The 25772-nt window shown below is 41.2% G+C and overlaps 1 protein-coding gene across 1 annotated transcript; it reads left to right on the top strand.

Annotated features, from left to right (window-relative positions):
• The first annotated feature begins 2595 nt into the window (after nt 1–2595).
• On the top strand, nt 2596–17219 carry POMP (proteasome maturation protein). The gene is made up of 6 exons (XM_073613371.1): nt 2596–2739; nt 5223–5323; nt 5631–5691; nt 8465–8566; nt 13458–13551; nt 16428–17219. The coding sequence occupies exons 1-6, from the start codon at nt 2737–2739 to the stop codon at nt 16490–16492; spliced, it is 426 nt and encodes a 141-aa protein (XP_073469472.1). The 5' UTR covers nt 2596–2736; the 3' UTR covers nt 16493–17219.
• The last annotated feature ends 8553 nt before the right edge of the window (nt 17220–25772 follow it).

Here is a 25772-nt window from a genome sequence, read left to right as displayed (position 1 = left end):
AGTAAAAGAGGGAGGACAGACCATATTGGCCCCATAAAGAATGAGGAAGGGAATCTAGTTACAAAGGATGATAAGATGGCGAAGGTATTGAATTTATTCTTCTCCTCAGTCTTCACGAGGCAATCGGTTGGCTTCAGTAACCAAAACTGCAGTGTTTATCCTCACGACACATCACAGGAAGCACACTCATGGCTAACAGAGGACAGAATTAGAAATAGACTTGAAAAACTTAACATTAATAAGTCACCGGGACCAGATGGCTTGCACCTGAGGGTCCTTAGGTAACTCAGTCAAGTAATTGCCAGACCACTGTTCCCAATTTTTACTGACAGTCTACTGACTCGAATGGTACCAGCTGAAAAGCCAACGTAGCACCAATATTTAAAAAAGGGACAAGATAGATCCCTGGGAATTACAGACCAGGTAGCCTAACATCAATAGTATGCAAGCTCTTGGAGGGGATGATATAGGACTATATACAAGATTTTAGTAATGAAAACGGTATCATTAGCAGTAATCAGCATGGATTCATGAAGAATCGTTCTTGCCAAACCAATCTATTAACCTTCTATGAGGAGGTGAGTTGACTTCTAGATAAAGGAAGGCCCATAGACGTGGTGTATCTGGATTTTGCAAAAGCATTCGACACAGTTCCCCATAAACGTTTACTGTACTAAGTAAGGTCCGTTGGCATTGACCATAGGGTGAGTACATGGATTGAAAACTGGCTACAAGGGTGAGTTCAGAGGGTGGTGATAAATGGGGAGTACTTGAAATGGTCAAGGGTGGAAAGTGGGGTCCCCCAGGGTTCTGTGCTGGAACCAATCCTATTTAATTTGTTCATAAACGACCTGGAGGATGGGGTAAACAGTTCAATCTCTGTATTTGCGGACAATACTAAGCTAAGCAGGGCAATAACTTCTCCACAGCATGTGGAAACCTTGCAAAAAGATCTGAACAAATGAATGGGGTGGGCAACTGCATGGCAAATGAGGTTCAATGTAGAAAAATGTAAAATAATGCATTTGGATGGCAAAAATATGAATGCAATCTACTCACTGGGGGGAGAACCTCTGGAGAAATCTAGGATGGAAAAGGACCTGGGGGTCCTAGTAGATGATAGGCTCAGAAATGGCATGCAATGCCAAGCTGCTGCTAACAAAGCAAACAGAATATTGGCATGCATTAAAAAGGGGATCGACTCCAGAGATAGAACGATGATTCTCCTGCTCTACAAGACTCTGGTCCGGCCGCACCTGGAGTATGCTGTCCAGTTCTGGACACCAGTCCTCAGGAAGGATGTACTGGAAATGGAGCAAAAACAAAGAAGGGCAATAAAACTAATAAAGGGACTGAAGGACATTAGTTATGAAGAAAGGTTGCGAGCACTGAACTTATTCTCTCTGGAGAAGTGACACTTGAGAGGGGATATGATTTAAATTTACAAATACCGTACTGGTGAACCCACAATAGGGATAGAACTTTTCCACAGAAGGGAGTTTAACCTTAAACTACGTAGAGGGTTCTTTACTGTAAGAGTGGCAAGGATGTGGAATTCCCTTCCACAGGCGGTGGTCTCAGCGTGGGGCATTGATAGTTTCAAAAAACTATTAGATAAGCACCTGAATGACCGCAACATACAGGGATATACAATGTAATACTGACATATATATGTATATATATTGTGTGTGTATATATATATATATATATATATATATATATATATATATATATATATATATATATATATATATATATATATATATAATATACAATATACAATACAATATACAATGTAATACAGACATATAATCACACACATAGGTTGGACTTGTGTCTTTTTTTCTACCTCATCTACTATGCAACTATGTAAAAGCTGTATTTTTCGTACGATTTTCTGATCATGTGTATGGGGCCATAAGTCTCTTTTGCATAGGCATCTCTAAAATCTTTCAGTCCCCTGACCCTTCTATGTCTTCAACTGAAGAACTCTCCAGCCTCCCCTCCGACCGTGGCCCACCAAGCCTCCTGCAGTCCTGTCCGTTACACAAAGGTGCGGGTGGAGCTCCAATGCAGGTTTACATAGAAACCTTCCTAATCACATTCATAATTGTAGATGGTAATGCATACCTCCCAACGCCCCCTGACACACCCCCTTAAAGGAGAATAAACAAAAAAAAGGTTAATTAAATCCACAAGGACTTTTTTTTTACGTCTACTATTCCTTTATATTGGCTTTTAAAATGTACAAATGCAGCAATTTAGAATTTGGATGAAAGGTTTAGCACTTGGAAACACTTTTTGAAAGATAAAAATTGCATTTTATATACAACTATATAGATCAGACCAAAATGAGGGGGGAAGATGGACAGAGGGACATTGCTCCAAATCAGGGACAGTCCCTCAAAATCAGGTACAGTTGGGGGGGTATGGGTAATGTATTCAGCAACAAGCAAATATAGCAAAAACGCATCAAGATTAACAACGTTACAAAACTAAAATGACCCAGCAAAATACCCAACCAACAAAATGGCCGCTCACTTATTCGGGACCAGTTTTAAGTTACGCTTCTCCGTAGCACTTGCGCATAAGCGTCTGTATGGCTACGGAGTGACGTGATCATTAAGCGGCCAGGGCTGCGCATGCGCAGTCAGTATCGGCAATCAGTCGGTGAGGAGCCGGGCATTGAATGCTGTTGCGGTTGTGAGTAGTGGAAAGCACGGATCTGTTATCACCATGGTGAGTGTAGCGGGGGTCACCGGCTCTTGTGTGTCCCGGGTAGGGAGGGGAATATAATAATGTGGAGCGGGGAGGGAGGGTGCTTTTGTTTATTTTCGGTTTCAGTTTGGTGTTGCTGTGTCACCGGCCTGTACTCTGTGGGGACACCTGTACTAGAGATGGGGCTGCACATGGCATTGATGATCTATAGCAGACATAAGAAGAACAAAGAGGGTCATCACATACCAGTCACTCTATGATTCTCCTATTAGCTGGACAACCATTAACTCCTTTATGACCGCCCAACACATATGTGGGGTGACAGAGGGATGTCACATGTATGTGTCGCTGGGCCGCCATTGTTTATGTTCTATGATTGTGTTCCCAGCACAAAGACCGCGCTATCCGATACAACGCTCAGTCCGGGCTAAAGATCAGGAGGCAGCGGGACCGAATCCCCATCATGTGACCGCTATGACAGTCCTCACATAAGAGCTGAGCATTTCAAACTGTTTTAGGCTACGGTCACGCATGTGCTGTTCATATGTTTTTCATGTGTATATATATTTTTTTGTTTTGTAGGAGGAGGTGACTGGTTGTTAACTGCTTCCCACCCAGCCTTATAGACGAATAACGAGCGAACTGGAGCTCCCCCATCCTGGGTGGAAATCCTATGACACCCTCCCAGTCACTAGCATCGCAGGCACCCTTTAAAGCCGAACACTTATTAATTACACAGCTTCTGGGGATTATTAAAGAGGAAATGAACCCTGATGGTTTTTACTTCCTCTTTATTCCCCTGCAAAGTAAAAGCATAATAGGCTAGTATTGCATCGCATACTAGCCCATTATGTTGCATTTACCTACAAACTAAGCCCTCGAGGTCCCTGCTGGTGGCCGTGTCCATCTTCTCACCCCTCTTCCTTCCAGGGCCGTGGACTCCGCGTGACGAAAGATCGTGCCCCTTCTTCAGTGCGCATGCGCCGATGACGTCGGTGCCAGCGTATATGGTAAATATCTCCTAAACAGTGCAGGTTTAGGAGATATTTCCAGTACCTACAGGTTAGCCCTATTATAGGCTTACCTGTAGGTAAAAGTGGTGTGTAAGGGTTTACAACCACTTTATGTAAACAGCGTTCAAACCACACATGTGAGGTTTCGCCGTAAGCGAGAGCAATAATTCTAGAAACTAGATCTCCTCTGTAACTCTAAACCTGTAAAAAAATGTAAAGTGTCGCCTATGGAGATTGTTAGGTACCAAAGTTTGGCACCATTCCATGAGTGTGCGCAATTTTAAAGCATGACATGTTGGGTATCTATTTACTTGGCGTAACATTATCTTTCACATTATACAAAAAAATTGGGCTAACTTTACTGTTTTATTTTTTTAATTCATGAAACTTTTTTTTTTTTTTAAAAAAGACGTTTGAAAAATTGTTGTGTAAATACCGTGCGACCATAAAAAGTTCCAAATAACATTTTATTCCCTAGGGTGTCTGCTAAAAAAAAAACATATATAATGTTTTGTGGTTCTGAGTAATTTTCTAGCAAAAAAAATGATGATTTTTACATGTAGGAGAGAAGTGTCTGAATAGGCTCGGTATGGAAGTGGTTAAAGGATTTCCAATAAACTACAATTTTTTATGCTGGTAGTGCCACCACTCTTCATTTAATTGTTCATTCATGCTCTGGCTGTGGACCGAGGCTGGCACCCGGCATTTATTAAGGCAGGAAAGGTCTCATTCTCCTCCTGGAGTGGTGCAATCTTTGATATACCTTGTACGACTACCGATTTTAGGCTGGGTTCACACTATGTGCGGCCGCGGGGCACAGCAGGGTGTCTGGTGCATCCCAGTTCACCGTTTTCAGGTCCAAATTTTTGGCTGGATCCACACCTGAAATGGAGCCAAAGATGCGCAGGACTCTCCTGCAGTATGCTCCACGGCCGCCCGGGACATGTATGAACTGGCTCCATTGAGAGCCGGTCACAGTCTCCTGTCAAATTGTAGGTGCTTTGCAGGTGCTTTTAATCCTTTTTTGGCCTCTGGGGGGGGTTAAAAGCACCCCACTAGCGGCCAAAAAGCGCTGCAAAAACGACGATAAACCACCGTTAAAAGTAGCGGAGCTTTACCGCCGACACCAGTGTGAAAGTGCCCTTATTGAATTAACTGTCTCAGTTCCACATTGACTTGTCAGTTTGTGCATGGTATGTGAATATAAATAGGGGAATATAGCACTAGTGAGATTTTCTTCATTGCCATGTGTGATGTGCAGAGCTTCCATCTGATATCCTCCATAGTATGCTGTGTTGTGACTCCTTGGCACCTAGTCTAGAGGAACCTTCCATAAATTTCGGAGGAATGATTAGGCTGCATGTGGTGGTGGTTGTGGTAGTTCTCTTCTTTGTTTATGATGCTGAAGACTAGACAAGTGTGTTCCATTGAACTGTAGCTCTACTAGAAATACATTAACATTTATGGCATTTTGTTAAATCTGTGTTTCAGAATACAAAGGCACTTTCTTCTCAGCTCAAGGACAGTATCCCAATTACTGAACTGTCAACCCAGTATGGGGGCTATGGACTCCAGGATACTCTCCGAACAGGGTGCGTTTCTTTTTCCTTTCTTTATATTTTAATGAATTTCATCATTTATTCACTGAAAGAAAAAGTAAGGCAGACTTTTTCCACTTGTGTGTTAATAATTAATACACAATAGTATTATGAAAGGCAGGTTGTAACAAAACGAATACAGCTATAACTAGGCCCAGCATAACACAGAAAATCATCTGAAAGGTAAGGAGCTAGAATGAAGATTAGTGTGGCACTAATGCCAACTGCTTATACCTATATTCTATGAATGATCTAATTTATTCCATAATTATTCATATTTGTTTTTAACACGTTGTTGCAGGTTTACAAGTGCACAGACTGAGCTCTTACCAAGCCATCCTTTAGAACTGTCAGAAAATAATGTAAGTATTCATCCTTCTGCTTTTAAAAGACCCCTAATTGGAAAATCATTCTTATAACTGCATAGGGATAATACATATAATTGTAGCACTAAAGGCTTTTTTTTTCCTTTCTAAATTCCAGCACCCCTATGAATCAATATACAATGAATGTACCTCTGTTGCAGAAAAAATAAAAGCTTTTTTTTAATTTTTACAACAAGGCCTTACCTTAGCCCCTGGTGTGTTCCATAGAAAAGTTGTTCACTTTGGTATATAGATTTAGGACATAAAAGCCAGTAATACACAGGAAGCAGTTCACTAGCTGACCCCCCCCAGCATGTGCACCTTGCACCCATCAATTATGTTTATACAGCATCCCTCCAGATGTGCGTTTGCCTGGCTTGTCAATGTAGGCTGCCACAGCTGCTATGTTTACATCGCATCCCCAGTGTCTCTCCAGGTCGGCTCAGACGACATGCTAAACTCTTTTGGGTTGCATGAGGCCCCTGGGTTTGGCACCCCTGATGTAGTGCAAGGGCCTGCCTGATTGGATACTGAGTGAATGGATAGATAGGTGGGTCCTCCTATTCCATAGTTTGGTAAATCTAAAGGAAATTGTACATTCTGATTGTATAATTTATGGCCACCTTTGTACATAGGGTGGAAACAGTCAGCTGCCAGGCCCCATTCACATCTCTGTACATTTTTTGGGAGGGCATTTTGGAGTGTTTCTGCTCATAGCACATAGGGCAGCCAATTTGAGTGATATGGCTGCCCTATGTGTGATGCCGTGCAAACATAGCAGCTGTGGCAGTCCACATTGACAAGCCAGACAAACCCATACCTGGAGGGATGCCGTGAAAACATAGTTGATGGGTGCAGGGTGTATGTGCTAATGAGGTCAGCTAGTGATCTGCTTCCTGTGTCATAATGGTTTCTATGTCCTAAATCTACATACCAGTAAGTCATGAAGTCTAAGGAACACACCAGGGGCTAAAGTAAGCCTTGTTCTAAAAATCAAAGAAAGCTTTTATTTTTCTGCAACAGATGTACATTAATGGTATATTGGTACATAGGGAAGCTGGAATTTAGGGGAGAAAAAAGGTGAACTTAGCCGTTAAAAATATATGGGTTCTAGGAAAAAATGATAGTGGTTCGAAAATGGATATCACTGCTGGGGGGTGCTTGAGAAGTTGTAGCCACAGATTTTTGTTAAAAAGACCTAAAATAAACCAGTGCTTTGCCTGTGTAGGGCATAAGAAACTGGCTCTCTTTAACGTCAGTCCATCAGCATCACATACTCCTCTTCCCTTATGTGCCGGTTCACACAGGGGCGACTTGTCAGGCGACTTAGTCGCCTGACAAGTCGCCTCCCGTTCTGTACAATGGAACTGTTCTAATAGGAGCGACGCAAGTCGCTCCGACTTAGAAAAAGGTTCCTGTACTTCTTTTGGGGCGACTTGTGACGACTTGCATAGACTTCTATACAGAAGTCGTTTTGCAAGTTGCCCTGGATGTCGTGTGCAGGTCGCCTCGGTGAGGTGACCTGCAAGTCGTGCCGCCCCTGTGTGAACCGGGGCTTGCTCCACTAGGCCACCAAGAGCAAAGAAAAATAACTAGTAGTTTTGAGTATCGGGAGCATCTGACTTGCTCCCCTTTCTCCAATGTGACAGCACTGGTTCTTGGTGATTGGCCACTTAAGCCCCATACACACTATTAGATTTTCTGCAGATTTTTGTCTTCAGATTTACCAAAACCATATAATATGAGGTAAAACCTTAAGAGTTTCAAAATGTATGCAATCAGGCAGGCCCTTGCACTACATGGTTTTGGTAAACCTGAAGACAAAAATCTGCAGAAAATCTAATAGTGTGTATGGGGTCTTAGGCACCCAGTGTTAGCACAGAGGAGAGAGAGCTGTCATTTAGAACTTCTTCCACAGGGTTTACTTTGTTTTTGGTGGCTGAACAGAGCAATGGAAAGCAAAGGGATGGTATTTAAAAACAGCTAGTGGGGCCACCATTACAGTGTTTTTTTTTTTTTTTCCCACTTAAACACCATTACAGTTTACTTTAAATCATATGAATTAAAGGTAAGCTCTTCTGACAATGGTTGTCCCAACCCCTTTCACCGTTGCTTTTTGCTGGTTAGCTTGGCCTACATGTAAATATGGAGAAAAAAATAAAAGGCATGTGCAGTGAAAAAAAAGAGGTATTCAGATTACAATACAGAATAAAATATTTTGCAACCGCATACCTTTTAAAGGATCACTGAAATTCTTACACTGGCTCCCTCATTGGAATTGTAAAATACACAATCATTTGGTTTGAGTTTATATTTGAAATTCAGACATGAGTTTACAGGTCTTAAAGCAGAACTAAAGTTCCTCTGTCACAAAATGCAATTAGGCAGGTTCTTTATTGCAGAAGAGACATGCAATGTCTCTTCTGAAATAAAATATACCTTCCTGGCAGCTCGCAGAGTTCTCTGGCATGTAAACTGGCTTATATTGCTGTGACGTCACCCCAAGCTGGCCAGTGAAGACGGCCGAAGACCAGCACCCAGAAGAAGATGCCAGTGAGGGATGGGGATCCTAGAAGAAAATATATATTTAGCTCCACTTTAGCTGTTCACTATATTTGGACAGAACTTGATGCTATATGTACTTTAGAACTAGTACTGTCACTGAATATTTCTAACTGTATGCTTATTCATTTGTCAGCTGTATTGAATATAAAGTGATGACACTTTTTGCATATTATCGGTTTTATTTATATATACATTCATTTTTCAGTTTCAGCTCAATCAGGAGAAAGTCAGCTTTTCAACTTTAAGAAACATTCAAGGCTTGCATGCTCCTCTGAAACTACAGATGGAGTTCCAGGCAGTGAAACAGGTGAGCTGTTTAGAATTATGGAATCATCAAAATCAGGGCTGTCAGACTTCTGTCCTTGAGGACCACATGCATTCATTCTGACATTTCTCACATACATGTAAATGTCTGCATTTTTTGCTAGAAAATCACTTAAAGTGCATCCGGAAAGTATTCACAGCACTTCACTTTTTCCACCATTTTGATATATTACAGCCTTATTCCAAAATGAATTAAATTCATTATTTTCCTCAATTCTACAAACAACACCCCATAATGACAAAGTGAATGATGTTTGTTTGAAATCTTTGCAAATTTATGTGTGTGAGCACGGGGGGACAGGGCCAATTTTAAATTTTATTTAAATTAAATTTTATACACTGTTTCTTCCTTCCTCCCTTTTTTTTTTTTTTTTTTTTTTTATTCAACTTTATTGCTATCACAAGGGATGAACAACATCCCTTTTGATTGCTAGGCAGTGACAGGTATTCCTTACTGTGAGATCTGGGGTCTATTAGACCCCTGATCTCTCCTGCCTTCATAAGCTTCACTAGCAGGTAATGGCTAGTAAACAAACAGGCGACACCAAAATGGATGAAATCCTCATCTCTTCCATTTTCTTACATTACGGAGGTGGAACAGAATTTTGATTGGGTGGCTGTAGGGCTACCCTGATCACTTTTAAAGGAAAGTTTCTTCACCTGCTCTAAAAAATGATGCCAGGATTATGGCTGCAGCCATGATCCTGATATAATCACTTCCACCCGACGATGGGTAAATCCTAAGGGGCTTGAAGTGATTCAAAAGGGGGCAGTGCAATATCACTTTTTCAATGTTATTTATTGTCTTGTGTTCAGATAACTTGAGTACAGCTTATCATTTTGAGATTATATTTGATATTTTTTGCACTTACACTCTGCACGGTAAAAAAAATAAAAAAAAATATACTGTATTTATTGGCGTATAACATGCACCCTAGTTTTAAGAGGGAAGTTTCAGGAAAAAAAACTTTCCACAGACCCCCTGCACTCCCAGGAGACCCCCAGTCTCCTGGGACAGCACTGCCTGCATACTTTAATGTTAAGAAAAAAAATCACTGCCAGTCCCTCTCTTATACACTGCCCTCCTGTGTCATTGTAAATCAAAGCTTCAAAATACCTCATTAACGTTGTTCTTTCATGCTACCCGGTAGCTACTTGGTGACTGCTCTCCTTATGGACGTCATGTGACAGCTGAACTTGCACGATTTCAACCCGGCAATGCAGTCTGACTTCGGGGACAATTTGACAGACATCTGTGTTCCTACACAGATGTCTATACAAATCACCCCCTGAAGTCACCAAAAGTAGTACAGGACCTACTGTATTTATTGGCGTATAACACACACTTTTTCACCCTGAAAATCGGGTGCAAATAGCGTATGCGTGTTATATGCCGATACTATAATTTTGGCTGCCTCGGAGGGGACAGTGCCCATTTGCAGCCTCAGCATTGCCATTAATGCAGCCTCACGACAGATTACTGCTGCCTCGGATGGGACAGAGAGAAGGGCGGAACGAGCGCCGTCAGATTACATACAGTGAGAATTTCCTGTTTACTCGGCGGCCTCTGTAATAGGAAGTCTCCTGGGCCGGCATTGAAGGTGTGTGTTATACGCTGATAAATACGGTGCTTTTGGGAATCGGTGCATCCCTGCGTCGATTTGGACGGTGCCATTGCCGACAATAGCCGCCGATTTGGCATGCGATTTGGCATGACTGCATCAAAAACATGCATGCAGAAAAGCATCTGGAACGCATCCGGACTGTGTTTCTATGGTGTGAACCGGCCCTGAGACAAAATTTGTCTGAACTAAAGCACAGTCATTCTAAGCTTTGTGAAAAAACAGATTAATTGCTTTGGGCAACAACACCAATTGTGATAGAACTTATTTCAAATTTACAGTTTAACTTTTTCTTAAATCCGCCCTATATCTTTTACTTTGCTCTTTAAAGCTGATGTTTCATGTTTCCTTTTAACTTTAAATAGTTTGTTTGGGCCAAGCTGGTCCAAACAAACGGTTTCCTTCTCTAAGTGCTGTACTGGCTCTAAGCACTCTATGTACTGCATGTGAATGAACACAAAGCTTCCTGTAATTGACCGGGTCAAAGATCGTGACGTCATCAGCCTTCCTCAGCCAATATATATATATATATATATATATATATATATATATATATATATATATATATATATATATATATATATATATATATATATATATATATATATATATATAGCAGGTAAAATAAATCCGTCACCATTTTTCTAGGTAAATATATTTCTGAAGGTGAAGAAAATGTTAAAAATATTAAAATGTTATTAGCACTTTTTCTTAGCTAATTATTGCTATTGAGGTTTATGCACAAGATCAAATATAATTATTTATATACACTTCATTCACATTAGGTGATTAGTGATCACGTTAGATTTTGCAGCATTTTCACTCCTCTTATTTTATTTATTGGTTTATTTTTCTAATAGCGCAGAGGTCCTTAATCTTAATTTACATATTTCTAAAGGTGCTATTGACACCACATGTCGGTAACAAGCCATGCAATCCATACATACAGACACACCAAAACAAACAAGTTCAAGAGTAAAGTTATGTGTAATAAAATGGAATGACACAGGGAAAATTGATTGAACACGCTAACTGAAATTTATCTAATACTTCGTACAAAATCCTTTGTTGGTAATGACCGCTTCAAGATGCCTTCTGTATGGAGAAACTAGTCACATGCATTGCTCAGGTGTGATTTTGGCCCATTCTTCCACACAAACAGTCTTCAAATCTTGAAGGTTCCGTGGGCCTCTTCTATGAACTCTGAACTTTAGTTCTTTCCATAGATTTTCTATTGGATTCAAGTCAGGTGATTTGCTGGGCCATGCTGATAAACAGCCCCATGCCATGATGTTCCCAACAGGAAACTTCACTTTTGCTATGGGGGTGTTTTTGGGGTGATGTGCAGTACCATTTGACCTCCAAACGTGTGTATTATGGCATCAAAAGAGGTCAATTTTGGTCTCATCTGACCAGACTATATTCTCCCAGTATTTCACAGGCTTTCTAAATGTTGTGCAGCAAACTTTAAATGAGCTTCAACATGCTTTTTCTTCAGCAATGGAGTCTTGCGTGGAGAGCGTGCATACATTCCATGCCGGTTGAGTGCATTACTTAGTGTTTTCTTTAAAACAATTGTACCTGCTAATTCCAGGTCTTTCTGAAGCTCTCCACACATGGTCCTTGGCTCTTGGACAACTCTTCTGATAATTCTTTTCACTCCTCTGTCAAAAATTTTGCGAGAAGCACCTGGTTGTGGCTGGTTTATGGTGAAATTATGAACCTTTCACTTCCGGATTATGGCCCCAATAGTACTCAGTTGGAACATTGAGGTTTAGAAAACCTTCTGTAACCAATGCCATCAGTATGTTTTGTAACAATAAGGTTGTGAAGGACTTGAGAGAGCTCTTTACCCATCATTAGATGTTTCTTGTGTGACACCTTGGTAATGAGACACCTTTTTGTAGGCCATCGGTTGAGACTGAACAAGTTGTTATTTATTTGCACTGACAAGGGGCAGGATTGCTTTCTAGTTAGTAATTACCGACAGATTTCAGCTGGTGTCTTGGCTTTCCATGCTTTTTTTTTTTTTTTGCACCTCCCTTTCTTCATGTGTTCAATAGCTTTTCCCTGTGTCATTCCATTTTATTACACATAACATCTAATTTCTGAGCTTATTTGTTTTTAGTTCTTTGTATGGATTGCATGGGTTGTTACCGACGTGGTGAAAATGTCATGTCAATAGCACCTTATAGAAATATATTTACCTAGAAAAATGGTGATGTGTTCAATTCATATTTTTACCCGCTGTGTGTGTGTGTATATATATGCTGAGGCTGATGACATTGCAATCTCTGTCTCAGCCAATCAGGCCAAAATCTACATTACTGTACCTGCTGGGTACTGCACTGTAGAGTAAGGCGGGGCAGGGTCCGGACTCAGGAATCCACCTCCACTGCTCTTCACTTTACTGTCCTCATCAAGCTCCCACTGTTCCAAAGTACAGTTGGGCAGAGGGGGAGCTTGTTTTTAATGTGAATGCCTCTCTTAACCGGGATGCCATGGAACCCCTAATTACCTCAGGCAGCACCTCAGTCGAGATAGTCTGGTCTAATATATATATATATATATATAAGTTTTGTTGCCAGCAGAGGCCAAATGCTGATCTTCCACCGCAGGTCAAAAATTGAATGCAAAATCTGATCTTTCTTCATCGTGTCTGATCCAAAGATTTTAAAAACTGCTCTGGTATTGTGTATTCTTATATGGGCAGCTCAGTGGTTAGTAGTAATGACTTGTAGCTGAAAGGTCCTAATGCCACCAAACTGTATTACATGTAAAGATTTTGTGGGTTAGGAAGTAGTATAAATGGTTCTATGTACCCTTTTTAGGCACTGAATCATTTTGGTACTAAAAAAAAAAAAAATGGTAGTACAAAATGCAGTAGTTTTTAGGCCTGGTTCACATCTATGTGGCTCTCTGTGCTCCATTTGCATGGGCATTGTAGCCCATTTATTTGAATCGGCTGCTGTGCCTGCGTTTCTTGCATCAAAAGTCCCTGTGCCTTTTTAAAAAACGCGGTCGCACGGACATTGCATGCTTTCGCACCAAGCCATTTCCATCTGTGGAAAACCACACCGTGTTTTTCAGTGCGTGCGCAAGTTTCCTCTGCAGCACCACATTTTGTATTGGGCTGCGGGAATGCGTGCGAATTACACACACTCCCACACCTGCATTTATGTGAACGTAGCCTTTTCCTGTTATTGAAATTTGTGGATACCTCCCTAAACTATGTACATCTGTCTCCTGCAGGTTCAGCGTCTTCCTTTTCTACAGAGCTCTAACATTTCTCTGGACACCTTGAGAGGGAATGATGAATGTATTGGCTTTGAAGATATCCTCAATGGTAAGAAGTTAGACCCTACCTCATTATATTTGGGTTTTCATCTGTTATTTTGTATGCACCTGTTTATGTATTTGGGTCCCATCCAGAACTTGCAGTAACATGCACATGAATGGCACTCCAGAGCGCCTAAGCATTGCACCACCAAACACGTATATTTTCAACGCACGAGTTAAGCAAATATGGGTTATCCAGTTGACATTCGATAATTCAGCTATGAGTAAGCATCAGTCGATGTGAAATGCGTTAGCTATTCTTCTCTGTTTCATCCACCCCTGATGTGACTGTATTTTGGATTTTATTTATTTTCATCAATAAAGATGCCTTTTTTCATTGAGTGCGGCTGTCCAGGATCCCTTTCCTTTTCTACACACCAGTGCAGAGCCAGCACCTAAGAGGTTGAGTAGGGCGGGAGCATCTATTCAGGTGTGGAAGTCCTGGGAGCGTGCATTTCCTTTTGGACTTAATCTAAGGCTCGATTCACATCTCTGCATATTGCTTATGAGCGTTTCTGCAGTGCTTTCTGAGTGCTTTCTGCGTTTTTGTAACCGTGTTTTTACCGCGATTTGCATGGGGTGTGTGGTTTTTATTTATTATTTTTTTTCTTACATTCACTGTATATAGCTGGTTGCTGAGGAGCGGGTCGGGAAGCCGGTCACTGGGTCCTTAGCAACCTAAGAGTCATCCGCTATCAGCGGGCTTCCCCGCTGACAGCTGAATGTAAAAAATAAAAATAAAATTGGTGGCTAAAAAAAAATCATGAAAAAGATGGCATGGGTTCCCCCCCCCCCCCCCCCCCGGAAGACCATACCAGACTTTTTTATGTTTTATTTTATTTTTTTACATTTCACTGTTTTTTTTGGTGAATGGGTAGGGGTACGATGTACCCGATACCCATGCAAATGGGGGGGGCAGGATCTGGGGGGTCCCCTTGTTAAAGGGGGCTTCTAGATTCTGACAAGCCCCACCCTGCCCACAGACCCTGAAAACCACCGGCCAGGGTTGTAGGGAAGAGGCCCTTGTCCCCATCAACATGGGGGCAAGGTGCTTTGGGGTGGGGGCAGAGCCCCCTGCCCCAAAGCACCCCCCTTATGTTGATGGCATGTGGCCTGGTATGGTTCGGGGTGGGGGGGTGCTCGCTTGTCCCTTCCTTTCCTGACCTACCGGGCTGCATGGTCAGATAAGGGTCTGGTATGGATTTTGGGGGGGACCCCACGCCATTTATTATTTTTTTAAATTTTGGTGTTGGGGTGTCTCCTCCTAATCCATACCAAACCGAAGGGTCTGTTATGGTCTTTGGGGGGGACCCCACGCCGTTTTTTTTTTTTGTGAATTTATTTTAGCTGGCAATTTTTTATTTATTTATTTTTTACATACAGCTGCCAGTGGGGAAGCCCGCTGACAGCTGATGACTCATCAGTTGTTAAGGACGTGGTGGCCGGCTTCCCGGGCCGTTCCTTAGCAACCAGCTATATACAGTGAAAGTAAAAAAAAAAATCAAATTGCAGAAAGAAAATCGCGGTAAAAATGCAGTACTTGCATTTGAATGTGGAACCATTTCCCTGCATTTCTGCAAAATGCAAAAAGAATTAACAAAAAAATGCATTAGTGTGAATGGAGCCTAAGGCCTGATTCACACCTATGCATTTTTAGTGCATTTTGCAGATTTGCATTACAGTCCATTTAACATGGTTTCCTATGGGTTTTATATTTAGTGTTGGTGCCATTGTTCACGTCTGTGTGATTTCTTTCTGAGCCCTACTATGGGCACAAACCTCAAATAATGCACACATATCGGGTATCCCTATGCACATCAGGAATAGTTGAATTTATTTTGGTGGTGGGTCATGGTAATTGCAAGAAATATACAGCTAAAGTTTAAAAATATTTTTTTTACTGTTATGAGACAGATTTTATTTTTTTTATTTATTTTCATAAGAAGGAAAAGTCCAGAGATATGCTTTAACATTTACAACCAAACGAAGGCCCATTTTGTCCTGAACAAAACATGATATAATTCACATGATACTACACAAAGTAGTTGCACAGTTATGTAAAGTTTTACTAGCACATACCAAAGTTACAAAACTGGGTTCAGGTTTGTTTTACCTTATGTCAATAAGGGGTTAAAGCGTTACTAAACCCACAACAGTAAAATCTGTCTGTATTTGAAGAATAGCATGCTTGTTATACTCACTGTGGAACTTAGGGGTTAATCCTCTGCATTGTGTAAAAAGGATGTTTGATCCTATTGCTGGAGAGATCATTTCCTTGTTGAGCTGTTCAGGTCACATGGTATGACATCACACATGTGGGAGTACATACAGCTCCTAAATGACAGCCCAGTCCCTCCCTCCCCCTCAATGCCCAGTAACTAAAAAAGAACATAGTGGGTGGGATGTCACATCTTGATTCATGGATGATCTGCCTCCTATAACAGCATGAGGCTGTAGTGGAAATCTCCTCCTACCTGAACACTTAGCACTCGGGCAAACCCTGCAGTTTATCACATGAGCGTGGTATACAGATCAGCCAAAAAGGTGCGTTTGTGTGTGTGAAATATATATATGTATGTGTGATATATATATATTATGCAGGTGGGCGGATGAACTATTTTCATATTACTAGGTTTAGTAGCACTTTAAGCAAGGCGGTTCTAGTGAAATACAGAGCACCCTCTAATGCCTGATCCAAAATTCTCTCTACTGAATTCAAAAACACAATTGGGAAGGAGCAAGCTTACAAGAAAATCAGTACCCTTCCGATATAAACACTGCTCCAGAACTACACCACACTTTCCCTCCAGACAAAGCAGTTGTAGTCTGTAGCAGTTGAAGAGTCATGATGTGCTGCTCACACATGTATATTTTATTTTTCAGATCCTTCTCTGAGTGAGGTGATGGGAGAGCCACACGCGATGATGGAATACAGGCTGGGCTTGTAATATATGATTACAGTTACTTAAATATAAAATATGAATAATTGTTTTGTAAAAATGTCTCAGGACGCCATGTGTGTTGGATCTGGTCATCAAGACATCAACCCTGTCAGACTTCTTCAGTAAAGCAGAACGAAGTGTAGCAGTGATGTGCCTCTAGTAAACCATAACCATTAGATTTTACCTTGCTGGAGTCAGTCAAAGATAAATTCTGATTGGTTACTGTGGTTTAGCTGCAACTAGCACTTTGTGCTTTTGCCTTATTGAATAAGCCTGTGCAGGTCTTTTCCTGTATACTGTAATAATACATAAAACCATGAAACATCAGTACAAGATTCAGGCAAATGTAATAGTTCTGCAAAAAACATGACATTTGACATTTGTAAAAGTCTCAGGACGCCATTTTGTTGGATCTGATCATCAAGACATCAACCCTGTCAGACTTCTTCAGTAAAGCAGAACAAAGTGTAGCAGTGATGTGCATCTAGTAAACCATAACCCTTAGATTTTACCTTGCTGGAGTCAGTCAAAGATAAACTCTGATTGGTTACTGTGGTTTAGCTGCAACTAGCACTTTGTGCTTTTGCCTTATTGCATAAGACTGTGCAGGTCTTTTCCTGTACACTGTAATAATACATAAAACCATGAAACATCAGTACAAGATTCAGGCAAATGTAATAGTTCTGCAAAAAATATGACATTTAATAAGTGACAATAAACAATTTTTTTTTAATAGTCTTTATTATTCTGTGTTAATTTTTTATTATTTACTATGTTTCGTCTGCTCACCACCATTGGAAGAAATATACTTGCAGTCTGTTATTGGCTACTTCCACATTAGTGTTCCATTTTAACACTTGTGTGTTATTTAAAGCACTCAGAATATCTAGGCCAGGGATATGCAATTAGCGGACCTCCAGCTGTTGCAAAACTACAAGTCCCATCATGCCTCTGTCTCTGGGTGTCATGCTTTTGGCTGTCAGTCTTGCTATGCCTCATGGGACTTGTAGTTCTGCAACAGCTGGAGGTCCGCTAATTGCATATCCCTGATCTAGGCTATATGAGCAAAGCTTTGTGGACAATTAAAGTAGTTGTAAACCTCAGACGTGAGATATGAACAAAGCATATCCCATAGTATATTCCTGTCTCACTTATGAGCACTAAGTGTCACTTTTGCCTGCAGCTTCGTTTCTCTGCTGTCAGCAGGAATCAATTCTGACAAGTTTTCCTGACACCAAGAGAAAAATGGTGATGGAAGGGATCTCCAGGTGATTGACAACCTCATCACTGTTGCTGTGTGAAAGGGATAGCTTTCCAATCAGCTCTGAGTTCTCCTTACTGAGCTCTGCAGAGTGTAATTTCGGCTCTCCGCCCCCCTTTTTCTAAACTCAGACAAGCTTTAACATTCAGCACTTTAAATTGATGTTAATAAGAGAAGACTGCAGATAAACAGGTATAAACTTGTGTAGGAGTATTTGTTTAATCTCTGTGTATCACCTGAGACCAGTCACTTCACTGGGTATATGTGAGGGTTTGCAACCACTTTAATAATTTGGAGGTACGATCACATAGGTGTTGCTGTATAGCCAAGTGTAGACATACATTCATATTATTAAGTTCAGGTGTTAACAGTGAAGAGAACAGTTAATTCTACAGCATACAAAGATATTTTAAACATTTGTGCTTCCAAACCTGTGGCAATATATTGCAACAATCACTTATCTGTTTCAGCATTAGAGCGGAGTTCCACCCAAAAGTGGAACTTCCACTAATTTGTTTCCTCCCACCTCTGTCTGGTACCACATTTGGCATCTTTTGGAGGGGGGGAGCGGATACCTGTCTTGGACAGGTATTCTGTCCCCACTTGCAGGAGTCTGGGCCATGGCGAATTACGTCGTCTGCTCGACTCCCTCCCTCCCTCCTTCCCCCGCTTCCGAGCCAGCAGGAGAGTGCAGCGGGGCCTCGCGCATATGCAGTAGGGACCCGGCGTGAAGCCATAATGCTGCACTGCCAGATTCCCTTACTGGCAATGGCAGCGGCAGCACCCGACAGCTGTGGAGCCGACATCGCTGGACTCCAGGACAGGTAGGTACCCTATTAAAAGTCAGCAGCTTCAGTATGTGTAGCTGCTGGCTTTAATTTTTGCAGGGTGGGCGTGCAGGGTGCCCTGTACACAAAAACCCAAACTCAAGTGCAGCACTCATAAAACAAAGCAAAACTCATATCAGTTCAACATATGTGTCTCTATATTAACATGTCCATGCACGTGTCTCTATATTAGAATGTGCACGCTCCACCATGAATTGTAAATTACATAATCTTCAAATAATGTAAAAAAAAACTCCTCCTTCAGGTAAAAAAAGAAAACATGAACACACGCTCTTACTGTGTAGAAACCTTTCCATATTTGGAGAGGAAATCTGTATTACAGATACAGTCAGGTCCATAAATATTGGGACATTGACACAATTCTAATCTTTTTGGCTCTATATACCACCACAATGGATTTGAAATGAAACGAACAAGATGTGCTTTAACTGCAGACTTTTAGCTTTAATTTGAGGGTATTTACATCCAAATCAGGTGAACGGTGTAGAAATTACAACAGTTTGTATATGTGCCTCCCACTTTTTAAGGGACCAAAAGTAATGGGACAATTGGCTGCTCAGCTGTTCCATGGCCAGGTGTGTGTTATTCCCTCATTATCCCATTTACAAGGAGCAGATAAAAGGTCCAGAGTTCATTTCAAGTGTGCTATTTGCATTTGGAATCTGTGGCTGTCAACTCTCAATATGAGATCCAAAGAGCTGTCACTATCAGTGAAGCATGCCATCATTAGGCTGAAAAAAACAAAACAAACCCATCAGAGAGATAAAGAAGAAAAGGGCTTTAAGGCATAGGGACTCAGTGTTGGATGTCATTGTTCAGGAATTTAATCCAGATTTAAGAGATTTAATTAAAAAAGAAATTTTATTATGACAATTTAAAAAAAAAAAAGCCTAATAGAGGCCACGTACAATACAGAGATTTCCAAAATTTTATAAAATACAGTAGCAATTCATGATACAGCTACCACTTATGCTCAACATGTAAAATATAAGCTATTTTACAAATTTACAGGGTATTACATAAAGACATGTGAATCTATATATGTATTTTAATTGTTCATATTGATTTATTATTTTATGTGTAAGCTAGACTGTAGCAAAAGAAATGAATCTTACCCAAACAAAATTTATTTCAAACAGTTACACTTGGAGCTGGGAATCACCAGATGATAGAAAGGTTAGTCCATGGAATAGCCCTCTCCCACTATAATCCTGCCTCATAGATAAACTTGCAGAGATAATACATATAGAATTGGTAGTGTCCTTACTGAAAAAGACAGGACAAAATGATTGAAAGAATATATTTGCGTGGTTAGTAATATATAGTTGAATTTTCTCAATAGAGAAAATCATTATGTTATGAGTATTTAGTTTTACCTTTGGTATACTTTAACCACTAAGCCACCGCCCACCGTCATATGACGGCTGGACGAGGCTTCTGTTATTCTGGGAGGACGTCATATGACGTCCTCGCCTTCCCGAGCCACTAGGGGGCGCGCGCGCGCGCCCGCCGTGTCACTCGGGACCCGGTGCGCGTGCCCGGCGGCCGCGATGTCCGCCGGGCACCCGCGATTGCCGGGTAACACAGCAGGAGCGTGGATCTGTGCATGTAAACACAGATCCACGTCCTGTCAGAGAGGAGAGGAGACCGATGGCGTGTCCCTTGTACATAGGGACAGCGATCGGTCACCTCCCCCAGTCAGTCCCCTCCCCCCACAGTTAGAATCACCTCCTTAGGTAATACATTAACCCCTCGAGCGCCCCCTAGTGTTAACCCCTTCCCTGCCAGTCACATTTACACAGTAATCAATGCAATTTTATAGCATTGATCGCTGTATAAATGTGAATGGTCCCAAAAATGTGTCAAAAGTGTCCGATGTGTCCGCCGCAATATCGCAGTCACAATAAAAATTGCAGATCGCCGCCATTACTAGTAAAAAATAAATAAATAATAAAAATGCTATAAATCTATCCCGTATCTTGTAGACGCTATAACTTTTGCGCAAACCAATCAATATACGCTTATCGCAATTTTTTTTTACCAAAAATATGTAGAAGAATACGTATCGGCCTAAACTGAGGAAAAAATTTGTTAAAAAAAAAAAAAAAATGGATATTTATTATAGCAAAAAGTAAAAAATATTGTGTTTTTTCAAAATTGTCCCTCTTCTTTTGTTTATAGCGCAAGAAATAAAAACCGCAGAGGTGATCAAATACCACCAAAAGAAAGCTCTATTTGTGGGAAAAAAATGATAAAAATTTAATTAAGGTGCAGTGTAACACGACCGCGCAATTGTCATTCAAAGTGCGACAGCGCTGAAAACTGAAAAATGGCTTGGGCAGGAAGGGGGTGTACGTGCCCTGTATTGAGGTGGTTAAATGGTAGAATCAATATTGGTCACTAAGGACATATTGAGTGTTGAATTGGATAGGAACACTGCCGTAGGATGTATAGAGTGGAAAAAAAACCTTCAATATAGCAGAAATGCTGGGGGAGATCTGGTGAGGGTGGGATCGGCGTCCGCCTACACCCAGACCAAACCCTAAACCGCAAAGGTAACCAAATAAGTTTAAATTAGATTACTTTGGCCAGTATAACAAAAAGGGGGTGGTAGGAAAAGTCAGGAAGCTACCATACAGAATGCACCTACCTTCAAAAAGTATGACCAAAGATTGGATGACCTGGGAAGGAAGAATCCTTTTTAAGGGACCAAAAGTAATGGGACAATTGGCTGCTCAGCTGTTCCATGGCCAGGTGTGTGTTATTCCCTCATTATCCCATTTACAAGGAGCAGATAAAAGGTCCAGAGTTCATTTCAAGTGTGCTATTTGCATTTGGAATCTGTGGCTGTCAACTCTCAATATGAGATCCAAAGAGCTGTCACTATCAGTGAAGCATGCCATCATTAGGCTGAAAAAAACAAAACAAACCCTCCTTACACTGTGGTGTCCAGCAGAGAAATGACGGGGAGCAGAGAAAAAAGCACCCCATTTAAGTATTAATCTCCGGAGCGGCGGTGTCTGACATTACCGCCACTCCGCGGACGTACAAAGGATGTCACTGCGCATGCGCCTGCATTAGGGCGGCAGGTGCCAGGAACTGCCTAGACGTGCAGTCACTGATCGCCATGTTTGAAATCACTTTCCCCTCACATGATGGGAGGAGGGCTGAAAAACACTCAGGAGGAAGTAAACCAGACCAATGAAAGCATCAGTCATGGCTACAGTCCTAGAGGTAGCCCAGATGGGCTGAAAAAAGCTTGGAAAATCTAAAGCAAAACGCAGGGACAGCGAAGGCATTTGAGGAGGGGATCCTTGATTAGGATACACATCAGACAAATGCCTGGATGTCCGTGCAAGTTAAAAAAAACGAACCAGGATAAAGAGAGGGCTACACATGGAGTAAAAGAAGAACCAGCATAGTAATGTTTTCAGTTCATAGAAATGTCAGCTAATGATGACATAAATCAACACTAAATGCAATAATATTAAAAAATATATTTGACCCAAGTGAACAATAAAAATTAAATTATATAGTATACTTAATATACATAATTATGGCAAGGTTAAAAAAAAAGGGGGGGTGGGGTTTAAAAGAAAAGGCTTATAACTCAGGGCATCATTTAGGCCCGGGTCTTTAAGAGCATCTAGATTTGAGATCCATTTGGCCTCACACTGTAAAAGGATCTGGTCATAATTACCTCCCCTTTCACCTGGGGGAACATGTTCTAAGGCTACAAAGTGCATCATGGTATCATCAAATTGATGAAAAAGGCCCATATGGCAGCTAATAGGTGTCTCCATCCTTTTTTTTGCATACAAGGGAGACATGATCTCTTATTCGGTGAAAAAATGGGCGTTTTGTTTTCCCCACATAAAAAGCGTTACATCCGCAAGTCATTAAATAGACAATCCCAACTGATTGACACGTAACTGAGAATTTGGGGGAGTATAAACGGCCATTAGGAAGAGCAGTGGTGCGTGTTGCATGAATATACCTACAGAAACCACATTTATTACATGGTCTTGTACCTCTATTGGCATTGGTGGTAATAAGTGATGGATCATAGTGGCTGTGAACAATTTTGGCCTTTATAGATCGTGATCGTCTGAAAGTTATTTCGGGATAATTCTTTAGGTGGATTAGGAGGTACCAGTATCTCTGCATTAGTTCTCGTATTTGTTTGTGTTGTCCTGAGAACGTTGTAATCATTCTCAGTTCAGAAGAGGATTTGGGAGTTGAAGGACCATGAATAAGGTCCGATCTACTATGTTTTTTAGCCCTGGCGTAAGCCTTTTTCAGGCTTTTGTTGCTGTATCCACGTATCTTGAAGCGATGTTGTAGGGCCTTGGCTTCATTTTCAAAATGATTATTAGTGCTGCAGTTTCTTCTGAGGCGAAGATATTGCCCATAAGGTATATTCATTTTTAATGATGGAGGATGAGAACTGGTAGCATGGAGAAGGGAGTTACCAGATGTAAACCATTGGTGAGCCTCAAAAACAGGAAGGCCAGATTAGAGTTTGCCAAACAACTAAAAAGCCTTCACAGTTCTGGAACAACATCCTATGGACACATGAGACCAAGATCAAGTTGTACCAGAGTGATGGGAAGAGAAGAGTATGGAGAAGGAAAGGAACAGCTCATGATCCAAAGCATACTACCTCATCAGTGAAGCATGGTGGTGGTAGTGTCATGGCGTGGGCATGTATGGCTGCCAATGGAACTGGTTCTCTTGTATTTATTGATGATGTGACTACTGATAAAAGCAGCAGGATTAATTCTGAAGTGTTTCAGGCAATATTATCTGCTCATATTCAGCAAAATGCTTCAGAACTTATTGGACAGCGCCTCACAGTGCAGATGGACAATGACCCAAAGCATGCTGCAAAAGCAACCAAAGAGTTTTTAAGGGAAAGAAGTAGAATGTTATGCAATGGCCAAGTCAATCACCTGACCTGAATCCGATTTGAGCATGCATTTCACTTGCTGAAGACAAAACTGAAGGGAAAATGCCATAAGAACAAACATGAACTGAAGACAGTTGCAATAGAGGCCTGGCAGAGCATCACCAGGGATGAAACCCAGCGTCTGGTGATGTCTATGCGTTCCAGACTTCAGGCTGTAATAGACTGCAAAGGATTTGCAACAAAGTATTAAAATGTGAAAGTTTGATGGATGATTGTTAATCTGTCCCATTACTTTTGGTCCCTTAAAAAGTGGGAGGCACATATACAAACTGTTGTAATTCCTACACCGTTCACCTGATTTCGATGTAAATACCCTCTGATTAAAGCTGAAAGTCTGCAGTTAAAGCACATCTTGTTTGTTTCATTTCAAATCCATTGTGGTGGTGTATAGAGCCAAAAAGATTAGAATTGTGTCCATGTCCCAATATTTATGGACCTGACTGTATAAAGAGTGCCCCCTTGTCCTCTGTGATGACCTTAAAGTGAATAACTCAAGACCAAGTTCACTATGTGGACCACTTATATTCGTACATGTTGATCATATCCCCCTTAACCTTCTTTTCTCAAGAGAATAAATTCAGTTCCTCTAATCTTTCCTCATAGCTGAGCTCCTCCATGCCTATTATCGGTTTAATACTCTTCTCTACACTTTCTCCAGTTCCCAATATCTTTTTTGTGAACTGGTGCCCAAAACTGGACTTCATATTCCAATTAAACCGTGCATTGAGGTTGGCTTGTAAGTTGGAGACATTCTGTAAGGATGTTATTTCACTGCATCGCTTGGTGTCATTTGTAAACACTGAAATGTTACTTTTAATCCTATACCCTATATCATTTATAAATATATTAAAAAGTAAGGGTCCCAACATGGAAGCTTGGGGTATATAACTGATAACCTTAGACCATTCATATGTTGTGTATGCCAGTGTACTATATTTGGGATATTATTTTCAATTAAAGTTTTTAAGGATATTACCTATAGGCCAGATTAGCAAGTTTTCTTTTTTTGCGGTTCTTGGGCTCTGCTTGTGAATTGAAGGGTACTGCTGCTATGTCCTGAATTTGTCAGTTATAGCTGTCAAAGTTTGTACGTGTTGAAGTGAACTGAAATGTTGAAAAGGAAAAGATTGGTTAAAGATAAAAGTGAGTGTCATGTTTAACCACTTTCTGCCTGTCGTATAGCAAAATGACGGTGACAAAGTGGTTGTGTTATCCTGACCGGACGTGATGAGGATAACAGAGCCCTGGAAGGTGCACAGCGCGTCGGTCAGAGGTGCTGTGTGTCAGTCTGACACACCGCAACTCCGTGGTATGAGGCCTCTGACAGAGGCTTCATACCACGTGATCAGCTGTGACCAATCACAGCTGATCATGGCGTGAACCTGGAAGTGCCGGTAAAGGGATTTCCTCGGTTCACGCTGACGGGGAGAGCCGATCAGCGGCTCTCCCTGTCAAAGAGGGGGTCTGTGCTGATAATCAGCACAGTCCCCATCAAAAGGTGCCCATCACCTGCCAGCCTGTCCCTCTCTATAAACACCTGTCAGTGCCCAAAAAAGTGCCAATCATTGCCCCATCAAAGTGCCAATCAGTAGTGCCTGTCAGTAGCTCCTCATCAGTGCTGCTTTTCCAGTGCCCATCGTTTTTTGTTTTATTCGAAATTGTCGGTCTTTTTTCATTTATAGCACAAAAATTAAAAACCGCAGAGGTGATCAAATACCACCAAAAGAAAGCTCTATTTGTGGGAAGAAAATGAGAAAAATTCAGTTTGGGTACAGTGTTGCATGACCGCGCAATTGTCATTCAAAATGTGACAGCGATGAAAGCTAAAAATTGTCCTGGGCAGGAAGGGGGGAAAGTGCCTGGTATTGAAGTGGTTAAGGCTTCCTTTACTCCTGTGTGCCTCCATGCTAATTTGGTTACCATGGCAATGCAATGCAGAATGAATAGGTTTTAGAAGCATTATGTGTAACAAGCTCTACTGTCATCTCTTTCAACATGTTTGTTTTATTTGTTCCATCCGATTTACCAAAAAAAGTGTTACTCTAAGGCTGGATTCACACCTATGCAGTTTTAGTGCTTTTTGCATTTTGCAGATTTGCACTACAGTCCATATAACATGGTTTCCTATGGAACATGTTCTGTAGTGCAAATCTGCAAAATGCAAAAAGCACTAAAAATGCATAGGTGTGAATCCAGCCTAAGACCACA

The sequence above is a fragment of the Aquarana catesbeiana genome, linkage group LG02 (genome assembly GCF_042186555.1).
Source record: "Aquarana catesbeiana isolate 2022-GZ linkage group LG02, ASM4218655v1, whole genome shotgun sequence".
Lineage (NCBI taxonomy): Eukaryota > Metazoa > Chordata > Amphibia > Anura > Ranidae > Aquarana > Aquarana catesbeiana.
Note: the sequence above shows the minus strand (reverse complement) of the source record. Positions and strands in the feature narration are given on the sequence as shown.

What these genes read in the sequence shown, in the direction of transcription:
- POMP (XM_073613371.1), top strand. An exon ending in CAGGATACTCTCCGAACAGG is followed by an intron (nt 5,324 to 5,630) that starts GTGCGTTTCTTT and finishes ACGTTGTTGCAG; the next exon opens with GTTTACAAGTGCACAGACTG. An exon ending in CTTTGAAGATATCCTCAATG is followed by an intron (nt 13,552 to 16,427) that starts GTAAGAAGTTAG and finishes TTTATTTTTCAG; the next exon opens with ATCCTTCTCTGAGTGAGGTG.